The sequence below is a fragment of the Bos indicus genome, chromosome 5, assembly GCF_029378745.1.
Source record: "Bos indicus isolate NIAB-ARS_2022 breed Sahiwal x Tharparkar chromosome 5, NIAB-ARS_B.indTharparkar_mat_pri_1.0, whole genome shotgun sequence".
NCBI lineage: Eukaryota > Metazoa > Chordata > Mammalia > Artiodactyla > Bovidae > Bos > Bos indicus.
The window spans coordinates 32,366,703-32,383,568 of NC_091764.1; the positions used below are offsets into that span (position 1 = coordinate 32,366,703).

Here is a 16,866-nt window from a genome sequence, read left to right on the forward strand (position 1 = left end):
GGGGAGGGGAGTACTGGTTAAGTCAAGCTCCAAATTCTGAGTTTTGTGAAAGTTTGCATTTCTGCCTAAAGTTCCTTGGGGGACCTTAAAATCCTCAGGGATAGAAAACCGTTTACTCAAGAGGAAGGAGGTCTGTTAGGGAACTTTTCCTCCCCGGTATTAATGGAGACACCTGGAGCCAAAAGACAGCACAGCTGAGCCCAGGGGAGAAGGCAGCATTTAGGCCAAGGTGAGATGAGGTGGGAAGTGAGGGCCAGGGGGCCAACTAGGAAATTCTGGCTTCTCCCCCGGCTCACAGAACTCGGTCCAGCTGGAGCGGCGTGCTTCCTCCCGGGCCAGGGCTGCGGCAGTGGCCGACCGTCCCTGGCCAGAGCTGCTCAACCCCCGCCGGCAGCGCCCACTCCCCCCAGGGACTACCGGACCCGGGCCAGGGACAGCAGACACCTAGGCTGAGCCTGGAACTAGACAGCCCCCGACCTCCGCAGCGCGCACGCTGTAGTCTCGCCTCACCCCACCCGCCACCCGTCTTCTGTGTCTCCTCGCGCCTTCTCCCCAGGGTCTGCGCCGGTCCTCCACACCTTCACACAGGTCTCGGTCTGTGCTGTAACACCGGCCTCATTCCCGGCGCTCGGCTCGGGTCAACGTCTGCTGAGCTTCCAGAGGAAGCTCATTCACCGCATAGTTGGATAGGGGAGGAGTTGGGCGGGGGCGGGGGGCTCTGTTGTTCTGAACCTCCAGGTGGGAATCCAGGGGCCAGGTGCTCCAAGAAGGGGCTAAAAAATAGATCGGGACGACCCTCTCCCCCCCTCCCCCCCACCAAGCTTGGCCCTGCTTGCCAGTCTCCAAGATTTAGGACTCCTGATACTTCGTGGGCTCCCCTTGCGCCCTTCCCCTCGCCCGCAACCCAAGGACCCAATGCGATGCCCCTCTCTCCCTCCCCCTCTGCTTCTTTCTACCGCTTCCCCTCCTCCCTCCCGAGTCTTTTCCGTCCACGGTCTAGCGCTCGCGGCCTGAGCCTCTGCAAACACCCCAACCCCTCCAATCCGGGCAGAACTCCGAGGGGAGGGGCCGGAGGCCCCCCTTCCCGCCTGTGGTCGGAGAGGGCAGCGCCGCAGCCCGGGATGGGTGGGGGGGAGGTAGACAGGGGCCGTCTCTGCGCCCCGCCCGATCAGGCCACTCTGCACACTTAGGGTGGGGGGCGGGAAGCAGGGCTAGCGGAGAGGGGGGCTCCGGTCCGGGCAGGTGCGGGCTCTGGCTGGGCCCAGGCGGGCTCCGGGGGCGGGGTCTCAGGTTACAACCCCGCGGGGGGCCGGGGGCGGCCCGCGGTTTGGGCGAGTTCGCCAGCCTCGAGAGGGCCGGGCGCATATAACGGGCGCCTCGGCGGGGAGAAGACGCAGAGCGCTGCTGGGCTGCCGGGTCTCCTGCCTCCTCCTCCTGCTCCGAAGGCCTCCTGCATGAGGGCGCGGTAGAGACCCGGACCCACGCCGTGCTCCTGCCGCCTCGCTGCGCTCCGCCCGGGCCCGGCTCCGCCAGGCCCCGCGGTGAGCTATGATCCGCCTCGGGGCTCCCCAGACGCTGGTGCTGCTGACGCTGCTCGTCGCCGCTGTCCTTCGGTGTCACGGCCAGGATGTCCGTAAGTCGTCCACAGCCCCCGCCTGCCACTCTTCTGTGTCGACCCTCAGTATCCTCTTCCCTGGCCCTCTCGCGCTCTGGAGCCCGCGGGTCTGGGTTAGAGCGGCTCCGGGGTCAAGGCGCGCGGAGACGGGTGCAGGATGCACAGAAGCTTATCGAGTGGAATTCTGCAAGTCAGGGGCTCTGTCCTAGCGTCCTCCCTGCGGGTGGTGGTTGGAGGCATTTGCCGGTCCTTGCGTTGCGCAGGAATATTAAAGAAGCAAAGCGTCAGGTCGGAAGTTTGAGCTTAGATTCAAGCGCGCTCTTTCACCAGCTTTGATAATTAAGCGCACAAGCACACTGCTTGCCTCACCCAAGCACTCAGGGTTCAGCAAAACAGGTTGTGGCCCATAGATCTTAGGAAAAGTAGGACAGAAACAGCACGAGCGAAGAAGCGAGCAAGCGCCAAGGGGTTGAATTCCCAGTCGTGTCCAGGGGTCGGTATCTGGGGTTCAAAGGGAAGTTGGTTAGACAAAGGAGATGCTCTGAAACTAGTAGGCTGAAACCCGAGGCCGCGATGAAGGGCTTCAGAAAGACACCCTGAGATCTTAGCGCCCCTCGTGGGTTTTCTGCCCCTCATGGCTGGCCCAGGAGCAAGGTGCAGCCCGCTTGGCATCTCGGCTTTCCCCTTGCCTCTATAAGATACAGAAACTTCCCGCAGGAGAGGCCATCTGAAAGGCGATAACATTCCAACCAGACCTTGCTTTTGAAACGTCCGGGGAAATAGCGCCCCCTCCCCGCTGTCTTCCCCCCATCCGCCCCTTCCCGCCTCCCCACCCCCCCCCCCTCCCCCAGCCAGGTACTACAATGAGTTACTTTTATAAAAGTTTCTGGAACTAGCCGAGGCTCTGCCAGGAGTGAGTGAGCGAGTGTGTGTGTGTGTGTGTAGCAGAGGAGTGGGACACGGTTGGTCGATTGCTATAACAATTTCAACCGTATATAGTTAGAGATGGCAGTTTTACAATCTGGTCCAAAGACAGTTCGAACCGCACCTTTCCATCATCTCCTTTGGTAAAGTCCCACTGTCTGGGATTATATTTAGGACAAATGAAGCCTGGAAAGTGTATTAAGTAGAGAAGATTTTTTTTCCACGTGTTTGGGCACGTTTCCGACGGCTGGGATTCCAGCCCTGTCTTTGTATGTTACAGATTGTAAATCAATCGCAGGGGAAATTTGGGGGGAAGGTATGGAAATCAAAAGTCCGTCTGCCGACGATTCTGTGCAGTCTCGCCTGCCACCAGGCTCTCTCTGGAGACAGTTTAGAAGGCTGCGGGGCCAGAAGGACTTTCCGTTTGTTAGGGTGGTCGACAGGGGCAGAACTGGAGCCCGGGCGCAGCTGCAAGGAGCCTCAGGCTGAAGATTTTGGCCAGGGGGTCGGGAGGTGCACTAAGCTGGAGGCGCGCTCACGGCACTTGTTGGAATACGGTGTCTCTGAGGGGCCCCAGGTCGGATTGACTATATATTTGTCCTAAATTTGCACGTACACACTCACAAAAGCTGTCTTCTTGACTGATCTCTGCCATAGTGCGCAATGGAATTAGCTAGGTGACTCTCAAAATCCCCAAACTCTCCATCTGGTATTAGAGGCGCTCACTTAAGCGGCAGAGCGTTCTCAGCGCCGCAACTTTCCTAGGAGGGAATGAATTCCACAGCTCTTTGGGCCCAGATCTCCTAGTCGCTCCTCCCCCCACCCCCCTCCCCAAGGGCAGAGCACTGGAGCCGCTGGCTTTGCGCCCTAGCGCACCCTGGCCGGGTAACCCACTCCCCTGGGTCATTGGACCCAAAGACGTGACGTGGGGAAGGACGCAGTCTGCGTGGACGTCAGGAATGTCAGTAACCTAGGGCTCGGGCACGCCCCTCCTCCCCATCTTTCCACAAGTTTGAGAAGCTTATTGGCTGCTGTGTTTTTGACCCACATCTGCATTTCACAGCCCTCGTCTCTGAAAAGTGCCCCTCGGCTCGTGGGAGAGACCTCAATCCGTCTTTGTGAGGCTTGTTTGCGTTAGGAGATTGGCAGCGATGGCTTCCAGATGGGGCTGAAACGCTGCCCGTATTTATTTAAACTGATTCCTTGCGGAGACCTGTGAATCGGACTCTGTGTGTGCTCGAGAAAAGCCCCATTCATGAGAGGCAAGGTCCGGTGGGTTCTTCCGTACTCCCCGACCCCCTCTCCCACAATGCCCCCCTGTGCCCGCCCGCCGCCACCTCTCAGGCTCCAGCCCTGCGCGGAGCGGCCGCGAAGCAAAACAGTTCCCCAAAAGAGGTAACTTTTTAATTGGCCTGCTACAAAGAGTCGCTTATACGGCCCTGCGGTAATGAGGGGAACACGATCAGGCGCGCCGGGATGCTATCGGCAGCCGTTTCGAACAGCAATTATGGAGGTGCTGGGCTCCTCCGTCCACACCTAAGGGATCTGGTTACGGAGCTGGCTTCTTTCTGGGGCAGTCATTTAATCGCACTTGTCACCCTCCCAGTGTCCGTGGGCGAGCTGCGTCCAGAGCCGCAGCCACAAAGAGTCACCGTAGGGCTCTCACACCCAGCGCTGCCGGCCCCGCCCCTGCGCCCGCGCATCCCCGGACCGCCCTTCCGAGGGAAATCTGATCTGCCTCCTGGGTGAACCCCTTCGTCCAGCATTTTACTCTTTTCCCCCTACGGCCCCCCTGGCTGAGAGTGGGTTCTTCTTTAGTCCGGACCCCACCCCTCGCTTTCTGCAGCTCCACCTATTTTAGCAGTGGGTGTGGCCCAGCAATTTTGATACTTAATGCTAGGATTTCCCGCCCCCCCACCCGCCACCCACCCCACCCCCCGTGATTATCTTGCCTAAAGGCTGAGTGGATTTTTTTTTTTTCTAGTGGAAAAAAAAAGGGGGGGGGGTTATCTTTCAGAGTCTCCTTAAAGACCAGGGGGCAGGCCCGTTTCTTTCTCCGTCCACCTGGTTTGTGGCCCTTTCCTATTATTCATCCCTTGCTGCCAGTGCTTTGACGATTCTAATGAGAAAAACAGCGCTGGGCGCTCCCTAGCACGTGGTGCGGGCTCTGCCACGCTTGGCCCTCTTCTGAGAGCTCTTGTCAGCACAGGCTTCGTTTGCAGGGTGAATTCCAGACGGCAGGGCGCTTATGGAGGGGGACTACTCCGTGCCTTTCTTTGTCTGCATTCTTGGAGGGGGCCGGGCCTAGACTGGCTACTCTTGGCCGGGACCAGGCATTCAAAGCCTCCTTCCATATCCCCTCCGTCACGTTGAGCCGTTGTCTTCAGATGGAAGCAGGGTCTCTCCAGAGGGGGCTCCAGCTGGAGGTCAGCACCCGCAGAGGGGTCTTTGGCCCTGCTTGCCTCCCAGGGCATTTTATCAGCCCTCGTGCGTTCTATCCAGGTGTATTGTTTGACTGGTCCAAACCCCCTCCCCAAATTGGTCCTAAGACTAATACTATTTAAAGAATGGGACAAGATGCTACCTCTAATAGCTCCTCCTTTCACACACCTCCACCCCCATATATCCACTTCTGGAGCCTGGCTGCTGATACAGTCTAATTTTTGTGGGTAGAATTTTCTCCACGCCTTCTGGATTTTAGCTGTCAGTTGTATTCAGCAGATCCCATAATTCCTAGAGGCAGGCAGAAGAAAGAAGGCCTCTGTCCCTGTGTTGGGGGTGGGGTGGGGTGTGGGCGTCTCTGCATTTTCCCCTCCCCTCTGTCTTTACAGTCCTGAGTACCCCAGTTCAGAGGCTCATCCTCCTGCTCCTACTCTGACTTGCCCATGACCCCCACATCATCATGTCTCCCCAATATGAGATGCATGAAGACAGTACTTCATCCTCAGTGCCCCCCCACCTTCCCTGCTGGGTCAGGATTTTCATTGGTGAATAGAGAGCAGAGTGCAAAGTGGACAATAATATTTGTTAACTACTTGGAAGAATGAATGATGTCTTAGAAAAAGTAACAAGTTCTCTATGTTGGGTGGCAGGAGTCCACACGCTTCAGCATTCGAATGATGTCAAGTTGACCTGCAACCTCTCTCTTTTTCTCTTCTGGCTCCTCATCCCCTCCTTCCCTTGGCTCTCTGCTTCCCCCACCCCACCCTCGGTGCAGAGAAGGCTGGCAGCTGTGTGCAGGACGGGCAGAGGTATAATGATAAGGATGTGTGGAAGCCCGAGCCCTGCCGGATCTGTGTCTGTGACACTGGGACTGTCCTCTGCGACGACATAATCTGTGAAGACATGAAAGACTGCCTCAGCCCCGAGACCCCCTTCGGAGAGTGCTGCCCCATCTGCTCAGCTGACCTCCCCACTGCCAGTGGTCGTAATTTATTTATTTCCTGTTCCACATAAATAAATTACTTGCAGGGGCAGCAAATGCCCTGCCATGGATGCCAGTCATCTCTGTGAAGCAGAGGGACTGGTTATCCATGGCACCCCAGCAGCTGAAGGGAAAGGCGACTTCTCGCTTGCAGGATGGCACTGAGTGAGCCTGACACACCAGAGGGGTCCTTCCTCACCTGAAACCTCCAGAAAATATGCTCCTAAGACCTGGAGGACAGAGGGGACTCCACACAAGCGTCCTCACTGTGAGCACCTCTGCAAAGTCCTTGAGCCACAGTGGAGATCCAGTGCTCCTTCTGGCCAAAACATGGATTCATTCTCCCTCTATTGCCCACACCTTGGCTTCTTTGTAGAAGGCCTCCAAACATATGGTCTTCAATGTGGAGCAAGCTCTGCTGGCCAATGGGGCGACAGAAAGGGCAGGACCACTTTTGAAAAATACGGAGCATTGGTGGCAGTTTCCTTTTGGTTTTGCCTCTGTTGGTATTGACTGCCAATTAAGAAGCAAGTTCCTAGCAGAAGGAAGAGCTGGGGTCTGGGAGTTCTAGTGGTGAAGAGCGGAGCTGGGCCCGGGACAGAGCCCCAGGTGCCTACACTCTGGAGCTGGGGCTGGTGAATGTGTGGGTGTGCAGGTGACCCCTCCCCAGCTCTGGAACCCATGCCCTATCCCCCTGAAGGGGGATGGGGACACACATCTAGGCCTTTTGGGTGGCCCTCAGCATTTTCTTCCTGATCAAGCAGAGAAGACAGTTGAAAAGGAAGCGAGCAGTTGCCTTTCCTTAACACTTCACCCACCATGGAAAGCTGCTTGGGGAAGCCGCTTTGATAGCCCACTGCCCCAGATCATTTCTGAGGGGGCCTATGTGAGTGAAGCGTTGATCACCTTTACTATTTCGCTGCTACAAATGGGGGAGGGGTTATTGATTCGGGGGGCACTGGCTCCAATGCCCTCTGTAACTTCTGTGCTCTGCTGTTTTTTTATGCTTGCTTCATGGAGACCCAGCTTGAATGTAAGACCTTTCTAAATACCTAACTCTTCCTCTGGGGTGGGGGATGTGTTGCGGGGTGCTTGGGCTATGGGAGGGTCTCCTTACCCTCTGGGGAAGAAAAGAAACTGAACTTCTCCGTTTCTCAGTTTTGGGTGCTTTCTCTCCCGGTGGCTGATAGACCTTGAGTTCTTTGTATTCTTTTTGGCCCCTGCACGCTGATTGGCTTTCAATAACAAATTCTGGGTCATCTCTGTTCCTCTTGGGACCTCAGCAACTCCAGACCCCAGTGAAACCTAACACCCCAACAGAAGGCTTCAGTGGAGTAACAGGAAGCTACCTCCTTGCCTGGTTGTGTCCCTTTCTATGATCCCTTCACGAAAGTTTGAATGACAAGAAGTTGTACTTATCCATTTCATGACTCTTACATTTTCCTTCTCTATTTCTTCCATTTGCAGGGCAACCAGGACCAAAGGTGAGGATTTTTGTTGTTGTTGTTTGCCTTTTTTTTTTTCCCACTTTATATTTTCTTCATTAAAAGCAATGCTGTGCTCATTCAGCATATGGTTTTTAGGCATCAACAAAAGATCTGTTTCAGTGGGCACCTTGATGCAGGGGCTACTGTTTTGTACTGGAGGCTTGGTGAGCTTGCTTGACTCAATCCTGACAATGTTTCATGTTTCAGGGACAGAAAGGAGAACCTGGAGATATCAAGGACGTGAGTACACTTTCTACTCCCATGTTGCATCGACTTTTCTAACTGGGTCATTTCCTTGAGGTCTCTTCTAACTTGCCGTTTTGTGGGTGTCTCTCTCACAGATCGTAGGACCCAAGGGACCTCCTGGACCTCAGGTAAGAAAGAGAGAAACCCCGTTTTCCGTGCTTTTCTTGAGTTATTGATCAGCAGACTCTCCCGGTCTTGCTGTTGTCTCAATATTTTCTTCATTTTCAGGGACCCGCAGGTGAACAAGGACCCAGAGGTGATCGTGGTGACAAAGGTGAAAAAGTGAGTAGAGAAACAATGCTGTGTGACCCTTGTGGACTCCCCAGGTTCTCTAAGGACCCCCCAAATGCCTCAAGGGCACCGCATAGACAGATGGGTCTTGTATACATGCTGCTTCACACTGGGGCCTCTTTCTCTTTCTGCCAAGGGTGCTCCTGGACCTCGTGGCAGAGATGGAGAGCCTGGGACCCCTGGAAACCCTGGCCCCCCTGGTCCTCCCGGCCCCCCCGGCCCCCCTGGCCTTGGTGGAGTAAGTATCCTTATGTCCCCTTCCTCCAGGCTGTCCCTCCAGAAATGTGGCTTATAAATTGCTAGTCACGCTCACCTGGCTGGCTCCCAGGGCTGCCAGAAGTGTGTCCACAGCCTGTCTTGAACATGGACTTCTCCCTCAGGCCTGTAATTTAGTGGAATCACACAGTGGGCATGAGACTGTGGCGCTAAGGACTGACTTTGTTCACTCACTGGCTTTCTGTAAAGAAAGTCTTCAGTTACCTGGCTTCCTGGCATCTCTACTGTGTGGCTGGTCCTTGGGAGTGGGTGTAGGGGTTGGAGGAGAGGATGACTGGGCACTTGCGGTTCCCTGGAAGAAGAGTGACCACTGTCCTTGGAAGACATTGAAGCTTCGTCTTTGCCAAGTACATTCCAAGCAACTATTTATTCTCATGAAAGAGCCCCACTGAGTAAAGGTGTGTGGCTAAAGTTGTTTTTGGAATCAGACCAGTCAACAAATTATATTATTGCCCGGTTTTTGCAAGTTTGCCATTTTGATGTTTGCTATGATTTAAATTTTTAAACTTGAATGGCTCATAGATGCCTACTATATTTTCTGCTAAAATATTTCAAGACTGTTGATTTTAGTGTTTTTCTGGGCATTAAGGTCTTAGAAAAGAAAAAAAAAAAGAACCTTTAAAAGTGATATTTTAGTTATAGTTTTCAATTTATGTGAAATAACATATTTGATATTTTAGAATTAAAACTTACAAAATGAACTGCAAGTAATGGATACTCTTCCAAGTAACACTTCATCTCCCAGGGAAATGGTTATGCCACTGTCATCTAATAAGCCATTTCCAAAACTTTTTTTTAGGAATCATTAGTGTTTCTGATCAATGCTAGATTAGTCTTCAACAGAGTTTTTTTCTATCCAGATATAGCTTACCTAGCCATGTAGGAAAAGCATGTAGCCTCTCAAGCTTTTAATGTTGTTGGGTTTATTTGCAGAACTTTGCTGCCCAGATGGCTGGTGGATTTGATGAGAAGGCTGGTGGCGCCCAGATGGGAGTAATGCAGGGACCAATGGTAAGAAAAGGCACCAGTTCTTTGCAGCCAAAATGGCAAGAGGTGGCCCTCAGCAGAGCCAGGGACTCTGACAACCTCACTTTAGAGATAATTACTTGGAGCGGCCCTTCCCCATCAGTTATATAACCTCCCATTTAGCTAGCCCAGAGCATTTGGTTTTTAATGGCGATGGATGCCAGTTTTAATGATGCGCTGGAGTGACTAAGAAGAATGAGGATGGAGAGAGGCATATAGGCTGATCTGTCAGAAGGCCAGTTGCTATTGCTCTTGGAATGAGAACTGAAGAATGCAGACAGCAGCCACTGTTCTCCAGCATCCACAAGACTTCCAGCAGGAAATCTCAGCCCCGCAGCTCCCACTTGGCACATGCTAAATGAAACTCAGACTTTAGTAAACATGGCTGCTGTCCAGGGGAAAGCAAGGCCAGCTTCTCTGTCCAAATGGTACCTATAAATAAAAATAGAATGTTGCAAGGGGAGAGGGAAATGAGAGGGAGCAGCCCCTGCCGGCCCCCTGCTCACAGAGTAACTCCTTGTCCTTTGTCTGGACTGTTGGCTGGGAGGCGGCAGCACCGTGGAGGCCGAGGGTGAAGCCTTTCCAGTAAAGCTCCTCATTTTCTGTTCCAATGCAGGGCCCCATGGGACCTCGGGGACCCCCAGGCCCTGCTGGTGCTCCCGTAAGTATTGGGTTTTTCCTTTTGGAAAGTGGGGACACAGATGCTTTCAAGCTCTCTGATGTCCGTTCTGGGGGGCCAACCTGGTGTCCTCGCTTTACTTTTTAGGGACCTCAAGGATTTCAAGGCAACCCTGGTGAACCTGGTGAACCCGGTGTTTCTGTGAGTGCTGGTGCTGGCCCTGCCCTCTTGGGGGGACCTTCCCGCGATGTGCCATTCACACCCTAGTCCTGTCGCCTTCCGGGCTCTGCCCAGTGCTTTCTACAGTGGAGGGCTCAAAGGAAGCTCAGATGTCCCGTCTTAGCTCTGGGGGAACTGACAGGGAGCCAGATGAGGCAGGAACCACCCAGGATTCTGTCATGTCAGTCCTTTTCCTGGGTCACCCCTGCTGGCCTGTGCTGTCCACTGCCTCCCGCTATGATCTGCTCTACGCTTATGCTCTGTCTCGGCACAAACTGGGTTCCTCCATCTTTTTTTCCTTTTAGATGAACTAGCTTCCAAAAGCTATAATCCCTGGGTTTCGCCCACTGATTTGGTGTCTTCCTCCCTCCAACCATCTCTTAAGCTCGCTTATTTTGTTTGTAGGGTCCCATGGGCCCCCGTGGTCCTCCTGGCCCCCCTGGGAAACCTGGTGATGATGTGAGTACACCTGAGTCAATCAAGTGGCTGCCTCACTTGAAAGGGCCTGGAGAGAGGGGGTGCTGGGCGGTGATGGGCGGATGCACCCTCGGCTGGGCCCAGGGGGCGGGGCTCGTCAGGCAGAGACTCAGACACTGCACTGTCTACATTTCCACTGGCAACTTAGCTTGCAAGTGCCTTTGGGGACAACTTTGGACCCACTGGGAAGGGAAATAATTAAAACATCATTAGCTCCAGGAAGGGAAATTGAGAAGTGAGAGAAGGGAGAGGGAAAACACAAGGGGAAAGATGCAGAGAAGGGAAAACAAAAGAGAAACACTCAACAGCCCAAGATTATCTTAATTGTAAATGAGTTGGGGAAAGCTCAGGCTGAGTCAGGATGTCTGCAAGGGATGTAAACGAAGGGGAGAGAGGAGAACTGGCGCTGAAGCTGCTCGTGAGAATCCCATTAGGCAGTGAACATCTCTGAGGTTAGGGAACACAGGCTGGTCAGCAGCGCCTGTGAGAGGAGACAGTGAGCCCACCAGGGGAGGCTGGAGGCTGTGGGGGGCAGAGGAGCTTGCCCAGGGCACAGGCAGGGAAGACATTCAGGGAAGTCTGGGACCTACAGGGGTGGGGGGAGATGAGGAAGCCAGTGGGCAAAGGCACAGCAGGCTGGGAGGAGTGATGACATGCTGGAGTGCCCCAGTGATGCTAACGTGTCTTCTGAGGAAGCTGAGGTACATCTCTCTCCCTTCAGGGTGAAGCTGGAAAGCCTGGAAAATCTGGCGAGAGAGGCCCTCCTGGCCCTCAGGTAAAACCCACCTTTCCCAGTCGCTAGTCTCGTTCCCAGCGTCTCTGTCCTTGAAACAAACGCAGTGGCCTCCCACCCAGCTCATCCAGCTCTGATAGCTCGCTCCTGAAGTTCCAGCGGTCCCCACATACATCACGCTTTCATGCTGACGACCATGTCTCTGATCCTAGCACAGGCTAGGGGCATCCGAGGGGGCTGGCAAATGTTCACACCCACTTTGCCTAAGCCGGGGTGAGGCACAGAGAGGGGGATTCTGGGAGTGACAGAAAGATGTTCCTGGTGCCGGGCTTCCCCTGCTTCCTGGCCACCCAGGGACCTGGCTCCAAGGCCTCTCCCATCAGCCCAAGGCCGCCTTTACCTGGTTCTGCTCAGTGCTCTGAACATCTCTGCTTTGGATTGCAGGGTGCTCGTGGTTTCCCAGGAACCCCAGGCCTTCCTGGTGTCAAAGGTCACAGAGTAAGTATCATAGGGGGAGAGTGCTGGAAGAAAAAAGATTGACCAAGGGAGAAAAAACTCTTGGTGGGGCGGACATGAATCGTCCTCTTCGGCTTCCCCAGAAGTGTGATTGAAAGTCTTCTCTTGTTCCGTAGGGTTACCCAGGTCTAGATGGTGCTAAGGGAGAAGCTGGTGCTCCAGGTGTGAAGGTAAGGACCAAGCAGCACGTGGGCATGGGGGACGGACGATGAGGAGATGCTGCTGAGCTCAGTGGAGTTAGGACGTCTGAACAGCTTGGGTTAGGAACACCCAGCACTACAACTTAATGAATGAGCAGCAGGTCTGGAGAGCTCCGGGAATTGTCCCTCATGGAACTAAAGCTTGGAGGTGTCGGCGCTAGCTGAGATGACCAGAGCGTCCGGCTTCCTCCATGGGAATTGTCTTGCGGGCTGGCAGAGGGGGCCCTGCTCGCTGACCCTCCGCATCTTTTTTCCAGGGTGAGAGTGGTTCCCCAGGTGAGAACGGTTCTCCAGGCCCAATGGTGAGTATGAGCACCACCCCCTGGAGGGCCTCCAGACACTCTTGAGACACCTTCTAAAGCCCAGCAGATGGCGCCACTGTAGATGCCACCGCTCCCTTTGGGCAAAGTAGATACTCAGTTTTGTAGATTGATTCGATTATGAGCAAAAAGTAAAGTGTGTCAACTGGATGGTTTGTGCAAGGGCTCACCAGCATTTCTTTGAAATAACCCTGGTAACACACTGAAGGTGTGCTTCAATTTTTACAAATTCTGTTTATTTTCAACATTTGGGGGAGTTCGTCTATTGCAAGGAACAAGATGTGCCTATAACAGGGCTCCTAATAGGTAACAATGGGAGCACCTGTGTATCCTGCCACGGCAGAGAAACCTTTGGTGTGATAGGAGGGTCCTGAATCAGGAAGGCGGGACCAGGGGCGTCCACACCTTTGCCTCCTGGGGGCTACTGGCTCCCTCCCTTCCAGTGTCCATGAAGGGCCTGCAGGTTAAGTGATGGGGCCGAGCGGTCCTTAAACCAACTCATGCTTGTGCCTCTTGGTGTGTGTTCCAGGGTCCCCGCGGCTTGCCTGGTGAGAGAGGACGGACTGGCCCTGCCGGCGCTGCAGTGAGTAACTGACAAGACCCAGAGCTACCATTTGCCCACCTCTTTGGAGTTCACGAGGCACTTGTATTCAGGGTTATTTCACCTGACCCTCAAAGCAACCCCACGATGTGTAGACAGTATCATCCTCCTGTGAGGATTCACTCTGAGTGTGCCCGTCACAGATCCTCAGGCTGGGTCTGCACAGTCGGAGGACTGGGGGGTGGGGGGAGGCCATGGGAGAGCTGGCGTGTGAGGACAAGAGTCTCTTTAACCAGTCTCGATTATTCAGGTAATCCCTCGACAGTCTCACCCACTCCCCAGTCAATCCTGTTTGAATTTATGGACAGACTTTAGTTGGCTATAGTACTGTGTTCCTTTTAGTTCTTTCTGCTCGCTTAGATGCTGCTCTAGAAAAGTGTATCAGTCTAGGGTCAACTCACATACTTTACATTACTGCACTGTTGGTGACACTGTGATACACCAGTGGCCACCGCTTCACGGGCACGTCCTCTGTTTGATACCCAGACGCATTGTCTTATCCAGCCTTCCCTCGAATCCTGCCAGGCGGATTCTGTTGTCCTCCCCCTTTTAGAGGAGAAGAAACTGAGGCACTGAATGGCTAACTAGCCTAAGACAAGCCGTGATCTGCAGCCTCGGACTCTGGTGGCCTCGCGTTAATGGGGGAGTTAAGAGCGTGGGGATTTGTAGCAGTGGAGGGTGTAGGTGTTTAGCTCTGATCCCTTAGCAATAGAGAGCCCTTGTGGACGCCTGCTCAGGCGAGTGATGCGATGAAAGCTGTGTTTAAGAAAGATTATGCTCTCTGTTGATTTCACACCCCAGCCACCCAGGCTCTGAGGCCCCTCCTCGTGGGTCCTTGCAGGACCGGCCAAAGTAAATCAGCTTCCCTCCGTTGTGCTGCTGTCCAGATAATGTATCTGTTTTGGCAGCAATTTCCCTCAGAAGCAGATCAGTGAAATAGCATGCAGTCTCAACCCCCATTTGTCGGCCAAAGCAGTTGAAGTGGCTTGTCCCCAGGTCACTTTGTGTGAGGGGATTAGAGAGCCCCGGGCCTGCCAAGAAGCACCGTGATTGCTACAGATTGTCCAGACCTGGCTTGTGCCTTTTTGGCCAGGCTTGGAGTCATGGGGGCCACACTCCATGAGGGGCACAGATGCCCTGCACCCCTGTTCTCCTTCCTCCTCCCTCGGCCCCGTTTCTTACTTCTCCTTGCTGACTCCTGTCCCTGCGGTAGTCAGACCGGCAGGGTGTGCATAGGATTTGGCATGGAGGAGTGACAGCGTCACACAGCTCCCGGTGCAGGCCTGGTGTCCAGGCCTGACCAGGGGCTGGGCTGGGCTGTGGTCACGTGCCTCCCACCGTGGGCCAGATGGTGCCCACTCCCCAGTTTCCTGCAGGCAGGGGGAGCCCTTGATGCCTGTCCAACTTTGGCCTCTTGGGCAGCACCACACTCCCCTTGCTCACAAGCAGCCCAGGCCTCTCCTCTGGCTGACCCTTGGAGGGAGGGTGCTTTGCGAAGCAGCCAGCCCAGAAGGGGCTCTGGCCAGTGCTGAGGGTTTATGTTCCCTGTGACATTTTCTTCTGTTAAATCTTCTCCTGCTTCCCTGGTTAATGCCAACCGGGAGAGTCTCAGTCATGAGAAATGGACCACAGCCAGGAGAAAGACTTGAGTCTTATTTAAAACAGGAGCTCCCCCTAAAGCATCCTTCTTCAGCTTCCCAGGAGAGGCAGAGGCAGGCAGGCGGGGCTCAGCTGAGGTCTTCCAGGACCCGGTGCCCGGCCCAGCTCCACCCGGCCTAATGATTCCCGGGACCCGGAGGGGCCTCGAGAAAGAGACCCTGGAGGTGCTCACCCTCAAAGTGCATGGCCTATAGAGGAAGAGCCGGCAGCCTTGCTGTCTGTGAAAGAAGTCTCAGGACAAATTCGGTCCTCAGGCTGTGCCCGGCGCCCTGTCCCCATCGCCAAGCTTCTTCCTGGGCTGGTAGCAGATGCACTGCAGCTTCTCTGTGTTCCATGGAAGCAGGCTGTTCTGTGGGTTGGGGATGGGGACACAGATCCAAGAGTTGACCAAGGAGATTAACCGAGTCCTGAAAGAGCTTTCTGCTGCAACAGGCAGGAAGAACTGAGTCAGAATCGATGCTTGGCTGTTTCATTTTCACTGAGTCTTTCAATGATAACATGGCCTTGAATTTGGGGATATTTGGGGTCTAAGTGGAAATTTAAGAAATGATGGAGTAGCTGGAAAATTACCCAAGTTCTCTGAGGTTGAGAGCAAGCCCACTGCAGGCCCAGTTCTCAAAGCCACCACGGAGGGTCCTGGGGCTGCTTCCCCCTGCAGCGCACGCCTGCCAGCCTCCTGCTCAGCCCTGGGGCACCGTGAGAGGGACTGGACATGTGGGTGGCTCCCATAACGGCTGCTTCCTTCTCGCTCACAGGGTGCTCGAGGCAATGACGGTCAGCCAGGCCCTGCAGGGCCTCCGGTAAGTGCACTTCACCCCAAGCAGGTCTACCTGAGTCCCAGTCAGCCACCCAGCGAAGTGGCAGTGTTTACTCAGTATCCAGGCCACGTTCTGGATTCTCCCAGAAAAAGAGGAACAACTTTTCATTACTAAGGGGGTATGTTGGTAACAAGCTTTGAAGCAGTGGTTCATTTTTCTCAGCTACACTTTTGGTAGTTTTTCTGGGGATGGGTAGAGAGGGAGGTGAAAGAACGACTTGCTTCTCACCATGTATATAGTCAGAAACTATATACTGCATCAGAAATGCAGTTTCCCCAAGCCAGGCTTGGGGACACTGGCAGTGGGGACAATTTTCATCCAGGGACTTTTGGCCACAGTGGGTATAGAGCAATATCAGTACAAAGGTGGGAAGGCAGGGGAGGTGAGGGGGTGGCTTGCTTTGGAGGCTAGAGATAGTCTGCCCAGACTGGGCCTTCACCTCTGCATCTGCTTGCTTCCTCCAGGGTCCTGTGGGTCCTGCTGGCGGTCCTGGCTTTCCTGGTGCTCCTGGTGCCAAGGTGCGTGTCCTGCTTGTCGAGTCAGGACCCCCCCTTTCCCCATAACCCTTGCTGACTGCCCCCACCAGATGATCCACCTTCCCTTTGGAGGAGTGTCCCCCACCCCTTGCCCCACCCCTTGCCCCACTGCTGCTCTCCGTGGAAGCAAGGAAATAGCCAGGCATTTTGCAGAGTCACCAGCTGGAAGGGAAAGTAAGACAGAATGATAAAAAGCTGGAGATACAGTTACAGCTTCAGAGTGGGACAAGGCAGAAAAAGATGGGGGGACCCCTGAGACCTGGGAGGGGACCGAAGATCAGGAAACTGAAGAAAAAAGGCAAAGCTCAGCTGACTTAGATCCGGAAGAGAGTTGGAGGGAAGTGAGAGCAGAGATGGTTCCATCCTTCCCTCTCATCCCTGCTTCATCTTGGGGGGGCAGAGCTTGTCTCTCCCAAACCGTGTTAATAGAGTTCTTCCAAGGATTAATAGAGGCCAGTGGGAGGCCAGCCAGTTCAGGCAAAGGCCCCTGTGGCCCAGGAGGGATTCCAACACACGTGCGTCCCTGGGAATTCTCTCCTGGTGCGGCCAGGAGATGAATAAGGAGCCTCCATGTGGTCACTGGCATCAGGTTGCTTTTCCCCTTCGGGGGGTTTCCATGGCAACCAGACAGTGTCTGAGGCCGCAGGAGCTGGGTGAAGGAGACCCATTGTGAAGAGGGACAGAGGAAGGTGAGGGGGCCTGACCTTTAGAAAATAATAATTACAAAAGTAAAACAAGAATGTTCTGAGAAGAAACCTGAGGAGGCCGTGCCCTCCCTCCAGGTCAGCAGTCCTCCCCAGGGACTCCGCCGTCCAGAGAGCCCAGCTCACAGCCAGCTGTATCTTTCAGGAAAAAATGAAAGTAAAAGCAAAGGCCATT

The 16,866-nt window shown here is 54.4% G+C and overlaps 1 protein-coding gene across 2 annotated transcripts in view; it reads left to right on the plus strand.

The window, feature by feature from the left end:
* The first annotated feature begins 1,320 nt into the window (after nucleotides 1-1,320).
* The window catches only part of COL2A1 (collagen type II alpha 1 chain), a 30,207-nt gene continuing 14,661 nt past the window's right edge, over nucleotides 1,321-16,866 (plus strand). The window contains exons 1-18 of one of the 2 annotated variants that reach the window (XM_019960703.2): nucleotides 1,321-1,633; nucleotides 5,757-5,963; nucleotides 7,431-7,447; nucleotides 7,658-7,690; nucleotides 7,792-7,824; nucleotides 7,925-7,978; nucleotides 8,124-8,225; nucleotides 9,197-9,274; nucleotides 9,906-9,950; nucleotides 10,056-10,109; nucleotides 10,533-10,586; nucleotides 11,326-11,379; nucleotides 11,782-11,835; nucleotides 11,970-12,023; nucleotides 12,311-12,355; nucleotides 12,903-12,956; nucleotides 15,389-15,433; nucleotides 15,916-15,969. In XM_019960703.2, the coding sequence (XP_019816262.2) occupies nucleotides 1,549-1,633; nucleotides 5,757-5,963; nucleotides 7,431-7,447; nucleotides 7,658-7,690; nucleotides 7,792-7,824; nucleotides 7,925-7,978; nucleotides 8,124-8,225; nucleotides 9,197-9,274; nucleotides 9,906-9,950; nucleotides 10,056-10,109; nucleotides 10,533-10,586; nucleotides 11,326-11,379; nucleotides 11,782-11,835; nucleotides 11,970-12,023; nucleotides 12,311-12,355; nucleotides 12,903-12,956; nucleotides 15,389-15,433; nucleotides 15,916-15,969 (1,122 nt within the window). In that variant the 5' untranslated portion in view covers nucleotides 1,321-1,548. The remainder of the gene's footprint in view (nucleotides 1,634-5,756; nucleotides 5,964-7,430; nucleotides 7,448-7,657; nucleotides 7,691-7,791; nucleotides 7,825-7,924; nucleotides 7,979-8,123; nucleotides 8,226-9,196; nucleotides 9,275-9,905; nucleotides 9,951-10,055; nucleotides 10,110-10,532; nucleotides 10,587-11,325; nucleotides 11,380-11,781; nucleotides 11,836-11,969; nucleotides 12,024-12,310; nucleotides 12,356-12,902; nucleotides 12,957-15,388; nucleotides 15,434-15,915; nucleotides 15,970-16,866) is intronic. The other variant, XM_070789207.1, reaches the window with a different exon arrangement.